The sequence below is a fragment of the Mesocricetus auratus genome, unplaced genomic scaffold (genome assembly GCF_017639785.1).
Source record: "Mesocricetus auratus isolate SY011 unplaced genomic scaffold, BCM_Maur_2.0 Super-Scaffold_100028, whole genome shotgun sequence".
Lineage (NCBI taxonomy): Eukaryota > Metazoa > Chordata > Mammalia > Rodentia > Cricetidae > Mesocricetus > Mesocricetus auratus.
The window spans coordinates 23,703,207-23,723,161 of record NW_024429209.1 but is presented as its reverse complement, the minus strand read 5'-3'; the positions used below and the strand labels follow the sequence as shown (position 1 = coordinate 23,723,161).

At 56.2% G+C, this 19,955-nt stretch overlaps 1 protein-coding gene across 7 annotated transcripts; it reads left to right on the top strand.

The window, feature by feature from the left end:
• The first annotated feature begins 4,135 nt into the window (after positions 1–4,135).
• On the top strand, positions 4,136–18,667 carry Rbbp8nl (RBBP8 N-terminal like). Of its 7 annotated transcripts, XM_040732955.1 has the most exons (15): positions 4,145–4,238; positions 9,295–9,354; positions 9,687–9,821; positions 11,222–11,264; positions 11,903–12,073; positions 12,362–12,474; positions 12,863–12,935; positions 13,106–13,251; positions 13,349–13,431; positions 13,609–13,769; positions 14,800–15,502; positions 15,732–15,846; positions 16,229–16,290; positions 16,385–16,493; positions 17,099–17,360. In XM_040732955.1, the coding sequence occupies exons 3-15, from the start codon at positions 9,761–9,763 to the stop codon at positions 17,284–17,286; spliced, it is 2,028 nt and encodes a 675-aa protein (XP_040588889.1). In that variant the 5' UTR covers positions 4,145–4,238; positions 9,295–9,354; positions 9,687–9,760; the 3' UTR covers positions 17,287–17,360. The 7 variants fall into 7 exon arrangements, with proteins under 7 accessions (XP_040588891.1, XP_040588889.1, XP_040588888.1 ...); XM_040732957.1 differs by lacking the exon at positions 9,295–9,354 and having other exon boundaries at positions 4,136–4,238; XM_040732954.1 differs by lacking the exon at positions 4,145–4,238 and having other exon boundaries at positions 6,816–9,354.
• Positions 18,668–19,955: the final 1,288 nt, after the last annotated feature.

The window sequence follows — 19,955 nt, the reverse complement described above, 5'->3', positions numbered from 1 at the left end:
CCCTCTGCTGGCATGCAGGCACAATAAATAAAATATTTTTTTTTAAAAATGTCTCAGTAAGTAGATGTTGACTCGGGTATGACCATGGGTCACTGGAGGGAGGAAGTCTGCTGTGGAGGAGGCTGTGTGGGGGCAATAGGGGGAGAGACTGTACTCTCCTGTCTGCTTCACTATGACCCTGGCACAACTCTGAAATTCAGCTTTGTAATTTGTTTCAGACAGAGTTTCCTGCGTCTTAGGCTGGTCTCAAACTCTCTATGAAGCCAAGGATAATCCCAAATTTCTGATCCCCCTGCCTCTACCTCCTAAGAAGTGAGATTACAAACATAGTCCGCCACACCCAGTTTTTGTGCAGTGCCGAGAATTGGAACCCAGGGTTTCATGCATGCTAGGCAAGAACTCGACCAACTGAGCTACACCAGCTTAATTTTTAATTTTTACTGATTTTGTAAAGCCCAATTTTTTTTGTTGTTGTTGTTTTGTTTTGTTTTTCGAGACAGGGTTTCGAAAAACCCTGTATTGTTTTGGAGGCTGTCCTGGAACTCACAGAGATCCGCCTGCCTCTGCCTCCCAAGTGCTGGGATTAAAGGCGTGCATGCCGCCAACGCCCGGCCAGGCCCAGTTTTATTGGCTGGTATAGTGGTGTACACCTGCAGTCATGGCTACTTAGGAGCCAGAGAGAGGAAGATCTGCCGGATTCTAGGAGTTTAAGAGCAACTTGGACCACATAGCAGTGCCCGGTCTCAAAAAAAGAAAGAAAAGGAGGAAAGGAACTAAGAGAGAGAGGAAGTGGGAAGGAGGGAGGAAGAGAGATGAAGGAGGGAGGGGAAGGGAGAGGAGGGGAGAGGAGAGAGGGAGGGAGGGAGGGAGGAAGGGGAGGGGAGAGAAGGAGAGAGGGAGGAAGGGAATGAGGAAGGGGAGGGGAGAGGAGGGAGGAAGGGGAGGGAGGGAGGGAGGGGAGGGGAGAGAAGGAGAGAGGGAGGGAGGAAGGGAGGGGAGGGGAAGGAGAAAAAGAAAGGAAGGGGAAGAGACAGAGGGAGGAAAGAAGGGGAAAATGAAGGAGGAGGAGGAAGGAGAGAAGACCGACTTAGGCCCGGCCTGGCACCTACACTCCCAGCCGCTTGGGAGGCAGGCAGTTGGGGTGCAGAAAGTCCAAAACCAGCCTGAACTACACAGTGACATCTGCCTCAAATTTAAAAATTAAAGATTTTTCTTTTGAGACACACACGGTCTTACGTAGCCCAGGCTGGCCTCGAACTCATGGAGGCCTCCACCACCGCATTTGGTTTGATGCCGTGCTGTGCGTCAAGCCCAGGGCTTCATTCGTGAGAGGCAAGCACTCTACCTTGCTGAGCTATTATATACCCTGTTTAAGAGCTGGGGATACAGCCCAGTGGGGGGCCAGTATATATAAGGTCCTGAGTTCTATCCCCAACACCATTAAAAAAAAAAGCCATAATGAGGCAGAGTTGCATAAAACTGGGCTCATGGTCTTTAACGTGCAGGATGACTATTCCCAAATGAGTCCTCCCACCACACAACCACAACCAAGAGACTGGCAGTTCATCACCCAAGAGGCCAGCTCCTAGGCTGTGTGTCAGTGGAATTCCTGGTCTCCGCTACCTACGCGGCAGCGCCCACCCACGCGGAGCAGAGGTGTAGACATAAGAGCCCTGCCTCTGGCTTGGCGAGGAGTTTTCCATCTCAGAGCTTGGCTCCTTCACGTATTCACTAGCCAGTCCAGTTGGGGGCACGGGGTGTGATTATAAATACAGCCGCTGGGACATCAGCCTGGCTGCTCAGTTATTAACTCCTTTCTGTTAGTGTCACTTCCCAGTCCATCCATCCAGACCCAAGCAGGAAGGGTCCCACTGCGGAGGACCCTCAGGGCTCCTTCTGAGCTGCCTAGGAAAGATACTATGTAGACAGGTCCCTGGCCCAGAGACACTGTGGCCTGGCTGGGGCAGGAGCTGGGGACAGAGAAGCTGGACAGAATTGCAGTGTCCAAACTCCACCTTGGTCCAGACATGAACCTACATTTCTGGTATGACGGATGTGACTCTTCCTACCCACAGAGAACCCACCAGATGTGTACACGCAACCCCAGACATGTACACACAAACTCCAGGCATGCACACACATCCCCAGGCATGCACATACACAGTCTCAAAGCATGCACACACAGTCCCAAGGCATGCATACACACAGACCCAAGGCATGCACATGCAGCCTCCAGACATGTGCACACAATCTCCAGGCAAGCAGACACAGCCGCCAAGAATGTATAAACAGTCCTCTAGACATGCACACAAAGCCTCAAGACATCCACATACAGCCTCTAACCTGTATGTAGACCCTGCCCCACACACAAGAGCAAGCCCACGTACATAGCACACATACGTGTTGAACATGCACAAGCTGGGGGACTACAACCGGCCACCTTCAGGTGCCAACACTTGTGCGCCAGATCTGGCTTAGCCGTAGCCTGCTGCACGAGATGCCTTAGGCTGGGGCTGGGCAACCTTCTCTCTGTCTCATCCGGTGGAGGAGGCTGGAGCTCTCTGATCTCCCAACAAGAGCACTGGTGACGCTCATGACTGCCGCCCAAGTCCCCCAGAACCTCAGCCTCGGGGTTGATATGACAATCTCACACAGACCATGCCCACTCCCTCCTGTGGTGGACATACAAACAGATACACACATACTGAGCAGGCAGACATTGTCTCACAAATGCCCAGCCAGGAGGTAGACAGGAGAAGGTGTCTAGTGCTCTGTGGCCTAGAACTTTCCCCTTCCTGGAGCCTAGGCAAGGTCATCCTGGGGTTAGAGATGCCCAGGGCCAGCTGCCAGCAGCAGGGAGTCTCCTATTCTTCAAGACCTGGTTCTTCCTCCTCTCCTAGTCAACATGGTTTCTCTGATGGAGCCCCACTACCTACCTCCTGTGGCCCCATGAACAGGGCAGCCCCCTTGTTTCTGGGCAGAGTCAGACAAGCTGAAGTAGGGGATGGTGATGGGTGAGTAAGAGAGAAGGGGATAGTAACATGGGCATCCATGACCTCAGAGGACACTGTTTTTCTGCATGATGCCATTGCCCAGAAAGAAAATAGCATGACATCAGTGCCTGGTCCTTCTAGCACCCCTGAGCCAAGCTACCTCATTCCAAGCCAGCCCCCTGCCCCAGGATTCCACCTGACTGGGGCATCCAACCTGAAACCCAGAGATGCCCACCCATGTGGGACATCCACAGACCTGAGGCTCAGCCCCTGCCCACCTCTACCACAAGCAGAAGCCAGCAGTCTGTCTCAGCAAGGGCATAGTGGGCACTGGACAGTCCCCAGCTCAGTGAGGTCACTCTGTGCACAGGTCCTGGATTTTTTTTTATCCACAAGCCACAGACCAAGAAACCAAGTTAGCTTTGATGATCCCCTAGGGAAGACCTCACCACCCCTGGGGAGCAGAAAGGGGATGGGATGAGGGGGGTCGGTGGGGGGCATGGGAGGATGGGAGGGAGAGGGAACTGGGATTGATATGTAAAAACTGGGATTGTTTCTAATTTAAATTTTTAAAAAAGAGGAGAGAGAGAGAGAGAGAGAGAGAGAGAGAGAGAGAGAGAGAGAGAGAGAGAGAGAGAGAGAGAAAGAAAGAAAGAAAGAAAGAAAGAAAGAAAGAAAGAAAGAAAGAAGTCAGGACAAGGGAACTAAGGGAACTGCACCTACCTACGGTCATCCTGTCCATAGACCAGGAAACTAAGATTGGACCACAAAACTTCACATTCAGCTTGTCTTGGGCTGACTTTGGGCAGGCGAACAGCATGATAACCCTCTAAAATCCAACCTCTGAGTGTCAAGGCCACAGCATCTCCCCTGTCTTCATAAATGCCCGCACACCCTGGCTGTTTCCCTGTGCTAGCCGGTACTCCTGTCCAGGGCCCCACAAGATGCTTCTTTGGATGGTCAAGCTAAGGCAACCCAGGCAGCTTGGATTATGGGGAAACAACCCAGCTCTATGCACACGGCCGGCCGGCCGGTTCTTCCACTCTCTGAGATGGCCAGACCAGTCGGGCGGCTTCGGGCAGTCCCTGCCTCCTTGCAGCTCCCGGCTGGGAGAATTGGAAACCTGTCAGGCGGGTTTGGTCAAAATTCTGTCTTGCAAGTTCATACTGCTTGCTCCTATCTCTCCCAGAAGGGGATCGCTCAGGACCGAGGCCCCTGGAGGTCCAAGGCTGGCCAAGGGGCCATGTGAGTACACGGTTACAGCAAGCAGGGACCTTCCAGGAAGGAGCTGGGTGGACTGGAGTTGTTGGGGTGCTCACCCTGGGGGCTGGAGACCCAGCTCAGGCTTCAGAGCAGGAGGCCCAGGGAGGCAGGAGACAGGAAGCAGAAGGCCTGGGAGGCGGGAGGCAGGCGGGAGGCAGGGACAGGCAGGCTGACCTGCCTTCACCTGTGGGAGGTATGGAGGACTACCTGATGCCTGGTCCTGGGGACCAAGCAAGGAGGAGGGCTCGAGGGTTTCCTGGGCAGAGCTTTAGGGGCAGCAAAAGCAAAGCCTGGCATGGCCGCCCCAACCTCTGCAGGGGGCTCCAGCACCTGGGAATAGGCTGGTGTCCTAGACCTTTCACTGCCTACTCCCCGTGGGCCTGAAAGTCTGTCTGTGCAGCCATGGAAATGAGGGGAGCGCAAGGCCAGGTCCAGCCACCATAACTCCGAGCTTGGCATGGGGACCTTGCCAGGCCCTGAGATCGGGATCAGTAGCTGCAGTACTGCAGCAGGCAGTGGGAGAATAGTAGGATCAATCACTAGCCTACTCCCTCCGTCTCCTGCCCCCAGGCCTGGGAGACTGGAGTCAGGTTGCATGCACGGCCCTCTGTTACCTGAGCCGCAAATCTGCCTTATTCTTTTACTTGTGCCCAGGCAGGCGGCGTTGCACACAAGCATGAGACATGCAAATGTCTGTGTCCACCTGCCTGTGTGTGTGTGTGTGTGTGTGTGTGTGTGTGTGTGTGTCTGTATGTGTGCCTGTGTGTACACAGCCATGCCTAGCTCCATCTAAGGGTTGGGTGTGCGGCAGGGGATGGGCTGAAGTTGTGCAGAGGTGTTTGCTTTCGGCGTGTATACACAGATGCGGATTTCCCCAACTGAAGGTGTTGCTCTGCCTGGCTGTGGTGGCTACCAGTCTATGGGTGTCAGAAAGATATCAGAAGTCACCCCCCCTCCCCAAGTAAGGAAACCTCTCTGCAAAGAGCTCACCCACACTGACTGACCCAAGAGGTTGCCAGGAGGCCTGTTTGTGTCTAGGCCGTATCTCTCACGAGCTGATGATTGTAGGTAGATAACATCTCAGATCTCTATAAAAACAAGAGCTGCCACGGGTGGCTACGAAGACCATGTGAGAGCACACGGTTTAGAAGCACCCCGTTCCCGGCCTGGCCCCCTGCATCAGGCATGGGCTCTCCCGTTTCATATAACCAGACTCCTCCTGTCTCCCCGGCCACCACCACCAAATGTATGACTAGAGGAACCAAGGCACAGCCAGACAAGCAGCTCGGCTAAAGCCGCTATGGGAGATGCTTTGCTCATCACTGCAGTCTCCCACGCAGAGAATGGGAGGCGGTGGACGCAGCTAGGGGCTCTGGTTCAAATCCAGCCTCTGCCTCCCTGCCTCTTGTCTGCTCCCTGTCTTGGAGGCTGATTGCACAGCATGGGATACCCAGGGCTTCCTCCAAGGCCAAATGGGCTGCAGTCGCATTCTGGTGGTGTTCCTGGCCCCTAGACGGCAGGCCAGGCAATAGCTTGGCTTCCTCAGCAGAGTGCCGGGAAGATGTTAACATCCCTGAGCCAGAGAATCCCTCTTGAGGCACAAGGTGCAGAGGTTGGTGTGTACAGAAGCATCCGCTTGTCATTACCACCACCGCGGCCTGTGGCTGCTTCCTGTGGACAGGCGGACATCAGATGGGTGGACCAACCCTCCATCCTTTTTTTGTTTGTTTGTTTTGTTTGGTTTGGTTTGGTTTGGTTTTTATGAGACAGGGTTTCCCTGTATTGTTTTGGAGGCTGTCGGACCAGCCCGGCCTCAAACTCACAGAGATCCACCTGCCTCTGCCTCCCAAATGCTGGGATTAAAGGCGTGCCCCACCACCGCCTGGTCCAACCCTCCATCCTTAAAGAAACAGAATGAGGGCCGGCTAGAAGAAAGGGGGCCGGGCATTACGGACAGCCTCATTTTAGCACCCTTGATTTAGCACTCCAGGAAGGAAAGGAAGCCAGCTGCCATCACCCACCAGTGACAGGAGGTCCAGTCACCCCAGAGAACAACTATCCGGGTATGGCCGCCAACCCGACACTCGGGCATTGCCACTGGGGCAGATGGCACCTGGTCTTTTTGGGAGTTACAGCCGGGACCATGAGCCCTCACCTCTAGGGAATGGATGGAACTTCCCCTGGTAATGGCCTCCAAAACCGTGGACTAGTGAGCACTTTGTGGTCACCGTTGATGACAGGCCTCTGCTCTGAACACGGGGAGGGATTTGCCCTCCTACGGAAAGGGTCTTTTTGTTTGTGAGACTCGGGCCTGTCACAAAGAGGGAGGGAGGGCGCTGTCAGCCCTCTGGGGGCTGTACATGAGAGAGATAAGAGGTTCCGGGTTCCCGCTGCCACACACAGAATTACATGCTACCTGCCTTTTGCCTGGAGCATGTGATACCGGCTGGAGTCTCACAGAAACCCAATACAGGTCATGACCGTCATGACCCCCAGATGAGGAAACAGGGGCTGGGTGGGGGGAGGGGTGGTAAAGCAACTTACCCAAGGCTATCCATAGGAAGGACAAGAACCATATCTAAAGCCCAGGCTAGTACTCCGGGCTGGGCTAGTGGCTGTCCTCTGGGACACCAGCCTGCTGGCCTGCTGTGATTGACAGGGAAGAACCCCTGCCTCCTCTCAGAGGCCACTCCGGGGAATTGTGAGGGGTAGGTGAAGGGTCTGAACATTCAGGTAGAGCTCCGAGGAGACGGGTGAGCCTGAAGAGCAGGCGGGAACCCTGAGAAGCGGGTGGGGTTCTACAGAACTACCTGGGCCCCATAGAGCAGGTGGAGGGGTCTAAGGTTCTGGTAGGGCTCCTTGAGGTGGTGGAGGCCCCCACGGAGCGTACAGGTGCCCTAGGATGTAAATGGGGACCCGAAGGTGCCAGTAGAGGTTCCATGGGGCAGGTGTAGATCCTTGGAGCAAGCGAGGGACTGGGGAACGGGTGCAGGGCGGGGCCTGAGATTCAAGTGTGGCTTCCTGGGAGGCAGGCAGAGTTTACAGGGTGCCTCCTGGTGAGAGCACCTGACAGAAGGCCTCTGCTGTTCCTGGGGCCTCCTCACCGTAGGGTGCTTTCCCGGGCTCTGACAGGGGAGGAGGGATTGCATGGATCTGCTTGGTTCTGGCCAGCCGCACGAGAGTTAGCTTGAGTAACACTCAGCCTGTCCACGCGGAGGCCATAGCTCACATCCAGCCTCCCCTGCCTCTCGCCAGCTCTGATTCCGAGCGAACCCCCACCACTGTCCCTGCGTCTTCACAGAGGCAGAGCAGGCCCGAAGGTGTGTAACGTCTGTGTAGGTGGAGGCTGCTCCCAACTTTTTACCTGCCTCCCCAGCTGCCCAGGCAGCAACAAAAGATGGAGCAGAGGCTGCTCCGCATCCTTGTCCCTCTGGCCAGCTCCTTCCAGCCTGGATATCAAAAGTGAGGGTTCCCTACCCCCACCACCACTCTGCCTTTACAGCCCCCAAGCACACACTCTGGGGTTCCACCCTTCTGGGTTGAAGACTGCACCAAGCCTACTACTCCCCCAGGGTTCTCTCATTTCCATAGCTCCCTACCCTACAGCTGGATGCAAAACACAGCCTTGGCCTCTACAAAGGACCTGCTCCCACCTACAGAGCTCCCTGCCTTCCCAAGCCGCTGGCCAACTTCAGCAAGCCTAGACTCACAGGGCAGCCCTACTGGAGACAGTCACTCCGCTGACCTGTTTCACAAGGCTTCTGGGCATAGGTCTGTGTAATTTTTTAAAAGCCATTTCAGAAGTTCATTCTACCCACGGTCACCCATTTCTGCACCAAAATGCCAAGGCTTGAAGAAAGCACCCAGGTAATACTACCACCCACCATACCATTTCCTTTCCCTGCCCAGACCCCCAGACTCCAGATGGCAGATGCTGGACACAGGGATGGACACAGGGACACCCTAGGCATGGCAGGAGCCCAGCAAACTGACTTTCACTTTATCTCAGTCGGATGTGTCTCTGCCACCTGCCCGCCAGGGGCATCACGTCATCCCTATAGCCATGCTACCTAGGATCAAGATGACTTTGCTTGGTCTTGTCATGGCCCTGGGTCCCTGGGCAGGATGCACCATGGAGATCTGAAGGAACTAAGCCAGTGTGACAGCAGAGAATTCAGGACTGCCCTTTGGGGACCTTGAGAGTAACAGCCAAGTGGTGTGTTGTGTATGTGATAGGCTACAATGCAGAAAGAAAACAGCGTGTGGACCCAGAGCCCATACAGGCCTCGCCCAAGCCTACAGGCACCTCAGGATTCCTTGGCCAGTTCTTCTACAGGTGTTGGTCCAGCCCATAAAGCAGGTGCTAGGGGCCTGGGGAGAGCCACCTGCTGAGCGAGTCTGGGTGGAATTACAGGTGCCTTCCTAGCCCTGCTTGTCCCAGCCAACTGGTCCCACCTCCTGGCCTTTAGCAAGGTAAGGCCTACACGGCTGAACACAGGGCTCTCTGGGAAACATCCCAAGCTCACACTGGGTGAATAAGCAAGGTCTGAGTTCAAATCTACTCCCCACCCAATCCCCCATCCCGTGAAAAAGGTGGGGGCAAGACCTTTTTCTCTCCCGCTGGGAGAGAAGCTCCTGGAGCTGTCTTGAGGATTAGATGGCTCTGATGATAAAAGCGATACCTGTATTGAACTCCAGGAGGAAAAAAAAAGGCAGCTAGAGTCATGTGACCTAGGATCGGGACCCTCAGCCTCTGGCACCCGCAAGGACATCCCTCCTTGAGATCAGCCTCAGTTCCCAGCCCCTAGTTGAAGGACCTCCCGGTTCTTTTTTTTTTTAGGGGGGGGTGTTCCAGACAGGATTTCCCTGTAGCTTTGGAGCCCGTCCTGGAACTAACTCTTGCAGACCAGGCTTGTCTCAAACTCACAGAGATCCGCCTGCCTCTACCTCCCGAGTGCTGGGATTAAAGGTGTGCACCGCCACTGGCCCGACAACCTCCCTGTTCTTCATTCCCATACCCCTCACCTACCAAACACAGAGCCACCAGCTGTCACTTCTACTATGGTATCCAGCTGTGGAGGACTCGGAGCTCAAGCGGGTGTGTGAACAGTTTGCGAGCCCACCTTCTTCCTGGTTTCTGGCCCCTTACCGTAGATGTCCCTGCTCAACGAGTTCCTGCGGCCATCACAGTCACTGTGTGACACAGGATCCTTCTCCCCACTCCTAGCCCAGCCTCCAGAAGTCGGTCTACCCAGTACGCTGACCCCACGCTGATTCTATTAACCGCTTCACCCTTTAGCCATCATCTACTCTCTGCCCCTTCCCCTGGGCAGCCCCTCACAAGGGAGCAGATTTACCCTACACGAGGGAAGCTCACCTACTTTTCAGCCCACAGCCCCTACTTAAATCAACCCTCTCCCCTCTCTCCAGGCTGGATCCAGAAGGACTGTAAAGTTCCCAAACCCTCCTCGTACTAGCGCAGAGCGGCCAGCACACACGGAGCCATGGACAGCTTCATGGAGTCGCTGAACAGACTGAAGGACGCCCACGAGAGGGAGGTCCTGGGTGAGTGGTCAGTAGGAGGCTGCACTGTGCTCATGGTCTTGAGGGTCTGGGCAGGTTGGGGAGCTTCCAAGGATCGCCTCTGGCACTCAGCAAGTCTGTCGGAGAACCCGGGGACACAAATTGCAAAGCATTCAGATGCCCAGCGTTGGCCCAGACTTGGCTGGGAGCACTTCCTCATGCAGAATGTCTTCAGACCACACCCCGTGGTGTGGACCAGGAGAGGAAATATTCAGGGATCACCATCAACACCTGGTGACCACAAGCTGTGCCCCCCCCCCAGCGTGTCCCTGCAGTGTCCTCTCAGAGGGCCGGTAGCTCTACCACAAAGGGCTCCTCAGCCACTCCACACTCCAGAGGCTCCTGAGCAGACACCTCCTCCTCCCTGCTCCCCAGCCTCTGCTAAGTTCCCCACTGCTCAGGGTGCCTTCCACCCACTGCGGTGCAATTCCAACTCAGTACTTGGAGGCCTTCCAGAAAGGGCCATCTGAAGGTCAAGGAAGCCAGACACTTTCCCCACAGGCCTCAGGAAGAAGCCAGTCTGTCCTTCTGGGAACCCCCAGATCCACCCAGGCCAAAGGGGTGTGTCAGTGGGAACTTGCTCTGAAAGCCTGTTGGTCGCACGTATAGTGTTACGGGAAACATCCCAGAAGCAACAGAAACCAATACCTGGCCAAGTGTGCATAGAGACACAAGCTAGGGTTGATAGAGTTTCATCTTGAGAGGTGAGGAGTCAGGGGACTGACCAGGAGAAGACCAGGCCACTCCCTAAAGAGGAGTAGACTTTTTTTTTCTTTTTGCCAATTGGTTTGGGCTGGCAGACAACCCTCACCTACCTAAGGGAATCGGTTGGGTACACAGGAACTCGGGGTGGGGCAGAGGTTGCTGAACCCCCCCGGGGGGGGGGGGAGGCAAAGAAGTTGCAGCTGCTGAGACCCCGCCCCGAGATTGTGCAGATTCATTGCGCAGATTCGAAGACTGAGTAGAAGAACCTAAGCAGAAGAGGAATACAGGCGCCAGGTCTTCCCACCCCATTCTAAGCCCTGAGTAGACATTGGCGGGTCCAGACTCTAGGGGATCTATCTAGCTTCCCTTCCTTAACACTAGGACTACTCCCTCCACCCCACCCCCAACCAAAAAAGTAGCCACGCCTGGATGCTCTGCTCCTACCAGGTGGCCAGCCTCTTCCAGGACTAGGGTCCCAGGCCTCAGTTCAGGAAACCAGCACCATCTGGGCATCAGGTACAGATGGGGTGTCCTCCCCACCCCCGGCAGGGGTGTGAAGAGGAGATCCCATGTGACAACCCGGGCAGGAGTTTCCACTTCAGGCCTCAGCCCTACCAGCTCTGTGAAGAGGCAGCTGGGCTGGACCCGACCTGCACCCTCTCTGTTCTCTCTGCCAGGCCTGCAGAACAAGCTCCTGGTGCTGAACTCAGAGCGGTACCGGTGAGTCGGCCCTGCCAAGCCAGCGGCACAGACGGGAGGGCAGCTGTCCCCACAGGCTATGGCCACCCACGCTGCCCCCAGGGTCCCGGGATGGCAGGGAGTGAGTGGGCAGTGAGTCTCTCGGCCAAGGTGACACACTGCCTATGTGGTAGGGCCAGAACTGGACCATTGGGGTGTCGGCCCCAAGGGGTCTGGCCTGGCACCTCCATTTGAAGACCCAGGGAGACCAAAGCACCCATGACAGTCCTTCTTGTGAGGCCCAAACACACAGCTGCCTCGGCTGCTGCTCTTGGCCTGTAGCTCACCTTCCTATGCCCCGTCTCTGACTAACCACGTTGTGCTGACCCCCGCCCCCAACCATAAAGTTATTTTCATTGCTACTTCCTTACTGTAAATTTAGATACTATTGTGGATCTGTGTTTTCCGATGGTCTTAGGTGACCCTTGTAAGAGGGTTATTTGACGCCCCTCCCACAAGGAGTCATGACCCCACCAGGTTGAGAAACAATGGCCTGTACCAGGGTGCAATTTTCCATAGCTGAGGTAAACGTGGGGGGAGGAGAAGACATCTCTATCTGGGATTGTGGAACCGAGCCCCCATTGAAAAGCCGCACTCCAGGACAGCCCCCCCCCCCGCAGGGAGGACCCTTCCCAAACACCCTGGCTACCGCAGGCACCAAGACCAGCGGCCCACCTCAGCTGTTTGCCACACAGGGACGCGCAGAGAGTAGAGGAACTCTTTGCCAAAAACCACCAGCTCCGGGAGCAGCAGAAGGCACTGAAGGAGAACCTGCGGGTGCTGGAGAACAGGTGAGGGGGCCCCTCGCAGAGCCCATCTGGGATCTGGGGGCTCTCAGCAAAGACCAAGCCAGACTGACGGCTCCGCGCGCGGGGCTTTGCAGAGCCGTAAGGGAACCTCCTTCCCGAACTTAATTGCATGTGGGATTGCCAAGCCCTCAACAGGAGACAGGCCTGGGATGGAGGAGGGAGGAGGCGCAGCCACGGGACACAATCGGGAAAGGCTGGACACGGCCTGGCAACCGGGCAGAAGGGACCGAACGTTCGCCCCAGTGCGACTTCTCCCGTCCCCCACCCCAGGCTGCGGGCTGGCTTGTGCGACCGCTGCACGGTCACCCAGGAGCTGGCCAGAAAGAAACAGCTGGAACTGGAAAGTGCACACCTGCAGAGCCTGCAGCGCCTCTGTATCCTCAGTGAGCCACGCCCACAGGCCAGGCCAGGGACCCCAGGGCGGGGCCAGCCCACACAGAGCCGCAGGGACACACGGGATGAGCCCCCCTACCCACCCCCGTGACCCTGCGTCTCTTCTCACATCAGCTCCGGGGCCAGGGCATCCCCCACTCTCCTGACCCTTCCTGGGGAGCTCTCGGGTCAAGCTGAGGGCTCGACTTCACCCTTCAAACCTCAGGCAGAGGTCTACACCACCGTCCCGCAGTCAGCTCCTACACCCGATGATATGATTACCTTCCCTCCTGCTAAATGTGCGGGGCTTGGAGCAAGACAGGGAGAACCTCCCTGGTACTGTGGCCCCTTGCCTCCACCCTGCCCTGCGGCCTCGCTAATGACTGCCGCTCTTTGCAGCCAATGAGATGAACGGACTGAGGGAGGAAAACGAGACCCTGAGGGAAGAAGTCAAGAGGCTTCGGAGCCTGGGGTGAGTGGGGCGCGCACAGGCCCAGATGCTCGCTCACTGGCTCCCTCGCTTGCTCGCTTGCTCAGCAGGCCGGTGTCCGCCTAGAACCCTGCCTCCACAGAGGGGCCTGGCTGTCTCGGGAGCTCTAGCTTCTGTACCCTCATCATCAATCAGCCTTGTGCCCTCTCCAGAGACAAGGCTGCGCCTCAGGCCTGGGAGGGCACTTCAGAGACCTCGTCACCCAGGCCGCTCCCCTCACCTGGTAACCGGAAAGGTGCCACCACCACCACCGAGAACCCCCCAGGAGGCCCGGAGGAGGCTGAGGAAGAACAGCCAGGTACAGGTCTACGGGGGGGATAGTGGGGAAGCCGGGAGATTGGGCACCTGGGATCCCACGGTATCTCCCTAGCTCCCCGTCATTCTTCCTCGCACAGATAAGGCACCAAGCCACAAGGCATCTCCAGTCGCCAGAGTCTCCCCAGCTGCCAACCTGTCTGAGTCAAGGACCCTGGACATGGTGAGGACACGGGGGTCCTGACCCCTGCACCCCCAACACACGGTGCCATCCAGGCCAGCGGGCTGGTAGTGATTGTCCTGCCCGGGGCCACACAGGGATGCTGAGCTTCATGGGAGGTGGGGGAAGGCAAGCCCCCAGGGGAGATGCCCGCCAGGCTGACCTGCCCACCCTGTACAGAGCCCTCAGTGCATCTCCAACCAGCTGCACTCGACGGTAGCCGTGCTGCGGCCTGGCTCCCGGGCCTGCCCACCGGACAATGGAACACCCCCGCCGCTGCTGCCATCCACCAGAAGCAGCCCACCCAGTCCAACATATGAGCATGGCCTCCCTGTGGACAGGTGAGGCCCTGTCCACCACTGAGAGCAGCTCTCTGCTGGTGCAGTCTGGGAAGTGCGGCTCAGCACCCCTCTGGGTAACCCACCTTTCCCTGAATTGACTTTCCCGGACATCCAGGTTGATTCGCATTTCTCCTGAGTGGCCAGGCCACAGTGGAGGCAGGACACCGGTATACACTTTGGCTGGGCCATTCAGAAGACCTATGGAATGCCCAAGTCTCATTGCCTAACAGTTCCAGTGGGGCTGTAGGAGACAGATAGGAGGATCGATCTAGGTAGCTGGTACTACACACACACACACACACACACACACACACACACACGCACGAGATATTCAGGTTCAGTTTCTGTCGCTGTGATGAGCAAAAACTCTGACCAAAAAGCAACTTAAGGGAGGAGAGGGTTACTTCAGCTCACAGGCCAAAGTTCATCACTGAAGGAAGCCAGGGCAGAAACTCAAGCAGGAACTTGAAGACAGGCCTGCTTGCCATTCTCTGAGCATGCGCCTCTGTCGGAGGACTCGCGCCAAGGAAGTACAGGAGAAACCAAGGAGGAGGATGCTTGCTGGCTGGCTCTCATGCTTACTTCCATTCAGCTAGCCTTCTTATACAGCCTAGGAGCAATTGCCCAGGGGATGGTGCCACCCACCCCGGACTGAGCTCTCCTATGTCAGTTAATAATCAAAACAATCTCTCACACGTCAGCCAGTCAGATCTGGGCAGTCTCTCAATGGAGACTGCCTTCTCCAGTGACATTGGCCTGTGTCAAGTTGACAGTTAAAGCTAACTAACACACAGGAGGAGACCCAGAGCCTGGACACTGGGTCCTCTTTAGCCAAATCTTGCCACCTGCTATACATAGTGGCCTGCAAGAACCAGGGCCTGAGAACCTGCCCTCTCCCACGGCCATGTGACCTCAGGTGGCTTGCTTGACCATCCATGAAGTGACGTGCCTATTGTCCTCCCTCTGGGAGCTCACTTAACCAGTCACTGCTGGCCAAGGGCCAGCATCATCATTCTCCTCCTCCCCCTAGCCTCCTGCGGGCCTGCCGGCCGTCAGCCGTAGCCTACGAGACCCTGAAGCGCTCCCTTCAGACCGACCGCCTCTGCCTCCTGAACCACCACCTGTCTCTGCACCTGCAAAGCCCCCGCAGCAGCCCCCTGGCTCCTGCCATAGCTGCCAATAACCCCCTGCCCCGGGGCCCAAAGACTAGAGAGGCAGAGGCATGGGAGGAGCCTGGTGCCTTGGTGGGCATTCAGGACCCACGACTGGAAGGAGCATTGCATCTGCTGCTGGTCCAGCAGCAGCTGCGGGCACGGGCGCGGGCAGGCAGCGCCAGGCTGAGGGTCCCATCCACACAAGAAGACGCGTCATCTTCCCCACCAGCTGGCTCAGGTTCTGAGAGTGAGGCCCCCGGGACAGCTCTGAGCACAGAGGCCCAGCCTGATGGGTGGAGTCCTCAGCTCACAGGCCAGTGTAGCCCCCCAAGGAAGGAGACACAGGTGACCACTCAGGACTGTCCCCCCGACAAGCCTCTGGACCTCTCTGACCGGGGACGGTGTCGGGACATCCCCGGATTCACTGGCCAGCCTTTGCCACGCAACACCACAGTTGGCCACACCCACAGCCCCCAGCTGCCCGCCTTGTCCAGACCCAAGACTCACAGCCCCCATACTCCCAGCAACGGCAGCGCGAGGACCAGAGCTCAAGAGCCTGAAGAACACTCTCCTCCCAAGGTAAGTGTACCAGCCCTGTCCTCTGTGGCCCTGTCCTGCAGGATGGCGTTCACAAACTCCTTGGGCTGCCTTTCTCTCTCTGCCCCATCAGCTTGGTGCCAAAGAGCAGCCTGGCTACCCTGCTCACACTGGGAAAGGACTGCACACCTACTACAGCCTGAAGATGCTCACGCACGTGCACACACACACACAGAGAGACTCCATTAAACCATTAATTTGCCTCTGCCAGGATATCCCAGGGATCCATGCCAGCCTGGCCTCTCCCGGAAGGACAGCAGAGGAGGCTGGAGGAAGGCCCAGGCCGGCACCCCACCTGCAGAGACCCGACACTGATGGGGCCACAGGTAAAGTGAGCACTCAGAGCACCAGCCCAGCAGGAAGAGATGTACAGTGAGAAGGGGTGTGTAGAGGGGAAGGGTGTGCAGAGGGGAGGGAGGAGAGTGGCAACCTGCTGGCCTCCAGCTGGGTCTCTCCCTCTGTGGACGGAGGCTCCAAGGCTCAGAAGACAATGCTCTATCCGTTTTGAGGAAGGGAGGGCACCAACCCACAGGGTTGTAGGAGCCAAGCAGAGGGTACCTAGCAGGTGGGCCTGCGTTCAGATCTCCAGCAAGATCCCTGGGACAGGTTACCGGCCCCTCCGCGTCCTCGTCTGAAGAGTTATTCTCCTTGTCCTGGGACTGCATGCCCAAGGCCACCAGGCTGGCTGACCCCATTTGTGTCTTTCAGAGCCCAGCAAGCTCAGGGCACAGAGGTCAGAGCTGGAGCAGCTGGAAGAGTCAGACACCAAGGTGGGTCCCCAGCCACTCATTCAAGGTGGCCCTGGAAGATGCCCAGGCAGGAGAGGGGGTGTTCATTGTCCTGAATGTGTCTCCTTCTGCCCAGGGGGGCTTGACCTCTGAGGCAAGTGCAGAGCCAGGCCAGGGGCATGCTGAGAACCAACAAGAAGGCCCACAGCAGAAGAGGAGGCGGACCTCAGACCTTCAGGATAAAGGTACCCATCTCCTGCAAGGGCAAACAGGGCCAAGGTATGTGCTGGGTGCCTCTCCTAGACACTTGGTACATAGCATAGGGGGACCAGCTAAAGCCCCGAGCCTCCTCAGCAAAGGCCTCTGTGAAACCTGACCAAATGACAGTAGTCCTGGGCCTCAGCTTCCTTCTCTCAAAAGGACTGGTACACCAGAGCTTCATAAAACTTGAGTGGGACAAAAGTGGAGATTATCTTAATCCCAGCACTGGGGAGGCAGAGGCAGGTGGATATCTGTGAGTTCGAGACCAGCCTGGTCTACCGAGCGAGTTCCAGGACAGGGTCCAAAACAATAGAGAGACCCTGTCTCGAAAACCAAAAAAGTGGAGATGATCAGGGATAGGGGTGTATCTCAGCTGGCAGAAGGCTTGCCTAGCACACATAAAGCCATGGTTTCTATGCCCAATACTTAAAAAAAAAGTGACATCTTCCATAGGGAAGAATATTTGTTTGTTTGTTTGTTTTTCTTTTGAGACAGGGTTTCATTAAGTAGCCCTAACTGGTGGGGAACTTACTCTGTAGACCAGAGAGGACTCAAACTCACAGAGATTGTCCTGCCTCTGCCTCCCAAGTGCCAGGATTAAAAGCATGCACCACCACAGTCAACCACAAGGAACGATGTAAATGGCATTGTCATCTTCAGCGACATAGCATGTTCAAGGCCAGCCCATGCTATTATGAGCCCCTGTCTCAAAAAGGGAAGAAAGAAAGAAAAAAAAAAAGACCAGGACTGGGGTCGTTCGTTCCTATCCACCCGTAAGCAGCATCCTTGGACCCTCTGCACACCTTTTGGCAGCCACATCTGCCAGCCCTGTCTTCCTTTCGGGGTTAGGGTTGCTCACGTGTTTGCCCAGGGCGGTGCCTTTGAGCTCAGCTTCCCCCCCACCCCGATAAGATAGCAGGCATCTCTGCCTGGTCCCAGGCCTGAGAATCAGGACACTTCCTGCTCCAGTGCACAATGGTGAGCCTTTGAACACCTAAGCTAATATGCACGTGGTCTATGTTTGCCCAGGCTACAGCTCAGCAGGCTAGGCTGGGGCCACCACAATAAGCCATTGTTACCGGAAAGGGACTGACCGCAGCCTGTGTTTGCTCCGAGTGGAGGCCAGGGTGCCTGTGTCATTTCCAAGCACTTCCTGCTGTGTGCACATGGAGTGGGGGTGTGGCCCACTGGGTTCCCAGTGTGTCACCTTCCACCTTTCACACCGAGCAAGTCACACACACGCGAGCGCACACACACACACACACACACACACACACCTTATCCTCCCAGGTAGAACTGGGCAAGGGACGGCTGCCACCAGGCTCTCTGTGAGTGGCACTCCTCTATTCCGGGACACTGCGTGGTGGTCAGTGACAACAGGCACGTGTCTTGTGAGCATCAGGGTCCCGTTTTACACCTAGCAGGGTGTCACTTGTCCCAGCATTATCTGGAGCCACGCAGAGTGGGAGGGGTATGCAGTTGTCTCTGCCTTGGGTCTACAACTCCTCCCCGGCATATAGAATTGACACTGCCTGGCAGGTGGGGAAACTGAGGCTTGATGAGTTAGTTGGCCCAAAGCCACAGGTCTTCTGGGTAGACCCGGCATCTCAGAAGGTCCTGGAGGGTGTGGCCTGGCCAGAACTAGATGCCCCTCCCTTGTATTCACAGCCCCAGCCACTCTGTGGCAGTGCAGTGGGAGAGACTAGGGGGTTAGGTTCTGTGAGAGGAATGGCCTTTTTACCACACTCTTGTGGCTCTCCTCCCGAGCTCCAGCCATTCAACATCTTCTTAGGAACACGAGTGGCCAACTGACTTCACAGAGCTGAGCTTTCCTGAGCCTAGAAGTTGAAAGCCAGAGAAACATCTAGGGGCGGGGAGGGACATACAAAACCACGGGCTGCTGCCATGCCTCTTCTAACTTCGTATTTCCCACAGCCCCCAAGAAGCCATCTCAAGGGAGGAAGAAACTGAAGGAGTCTGTGACACCGGCAGATGGCCCCAGGAGCCCGAGGGACATGGAGGACTTCAGCCCAGTTAACAGCTGCCAGGAGTCCTAACCCACCAGACTGAGGGACACTTGCTCAGAGATGGCTTTCTGGCACAGACTGTTGCTTGCACAAGTCAAACCACCCAACCTGAATACAGTCTGGAACAGTCAGTGCACCCAGGCTCTTCCTACTTCCAGAGGGGCTGGTGAGCCACACACCCGCTCCCAGGTCTCTGGGCAGCTCCTCCCCCCTCCCAACTCTGTGGGAAGGCAGCGCAACGCCTGGAGGCAGCGCAGGGAATGGGAGGAGCCTCAGTCCAGCCCCACCCCTTGCTTTTTCTAAGCAACGCCCCCACCTCCAAGTGCAATTGGGGGTCATCCACCCTGCAGACTTTTCCCCGGCCAGGAAGGAAGCTTCGGACATTGGTCTCAGGCGCCCCCTTGTGGAGTCTAAGCAAAGAGGAAAAGGGACGGCAGTATACAGGGTACCTGGTTAGATATGACTTTCGGGAGAGCTCAGGGAAGAATACACATGGCATTATATGCATCCGGCAGGGCTGGGGGCAGAGGTATTGACCGCTTTAGGTAGGCGATCCAGGATTAACTGGATCCAAGTGCAGGAAGGCAGAGCAAAAGTAGCCCTGTGTTCTGTAGAGCCCCTGCACACTGACGACAACCCCTGCACACTGACAACCCCGGTGCTGGTGAGGCCAGTGTGTCTCAGTGTCCTTGAGCTTAATCAGGCCTGAGCCACTGGATCATGTGGGATTGAAGAGATTCGGGGACCTGGCAAGAAGAGATAAGGAAGAAAGAAGGTGTCTTGGAGAGGTCAAGGAAGGTGGCATCTAAAACCTCAATTTGGATTTTGAGGCACCTAGCATGCTTGTTTGTTTTGTGGTGAGCTTTTTGTTTGTTTGTTTTGTTTTTCAAGACAGGGTTTCTCTGTATTGTTTTGGAGGCTGTCCTGTAATGGGTTTTTGTTTTGCTTTGTTTTGGTTGTTGTTTGTTTGAGACAAGATTTCTCTGTGTAGTTTTGTAGACCTGGCTGGCCTCGAACTCACAGAGATCTGCCTGCCTCTGTCTCCTCCCAAGTGCTGGGATTAAAGGTGTGCGCCACCAACGCCCAGCCCTAGCATGATTTTATGAGTGTCTAGATGCCTGCTAAGAGGTCAGAGTGGAGGGCAAACAGAGCTCACTTGACCTTCACTGAGTGAGGAAGGCCCAAGCTGGCCGAGCCACATAGAAGGGACTACAGCATAAACTACAGCATAAATGGGTGCTGTAGAGTAAGAGTTTCCGTTGTGAGAGTCTGAAACCTCTGGAATGGAGAAGCTGTCGCTGGGGCCTGGGCTGGATGAAGGGGTTCCATTCTCCACTGGGCAGACAGTGGCCTCTCTGCCCACCACCAGAGAGTCCAGAAGGACTAAGTTCCAAGGGATATCAGAGGGGAAGATGTGCA

Coding starts and splice junctions, on each gene's coding strand:
- Rbbp8nl (XM_040732957.1), top strand. CDS start 9,761: ATGGACAGCTTCATGGAGTCGCTGAACAGACTGAAGGACGCCCACGAG. Junction 9,822..11,221: donor CCACGAGAGGGAGGTCCTGG/GTGAGTGGTCAG, acceptor TCTCTCTGCCAG/GCCTGCAGAACAAGCTCCTG. Junction 13,432..13,608: donor AGTCAAGGACCCTGGACATG/GTGAGGACACGG, acceptor CACCCTGTACAG/AGCCCTCAGTGCATCTCCAA.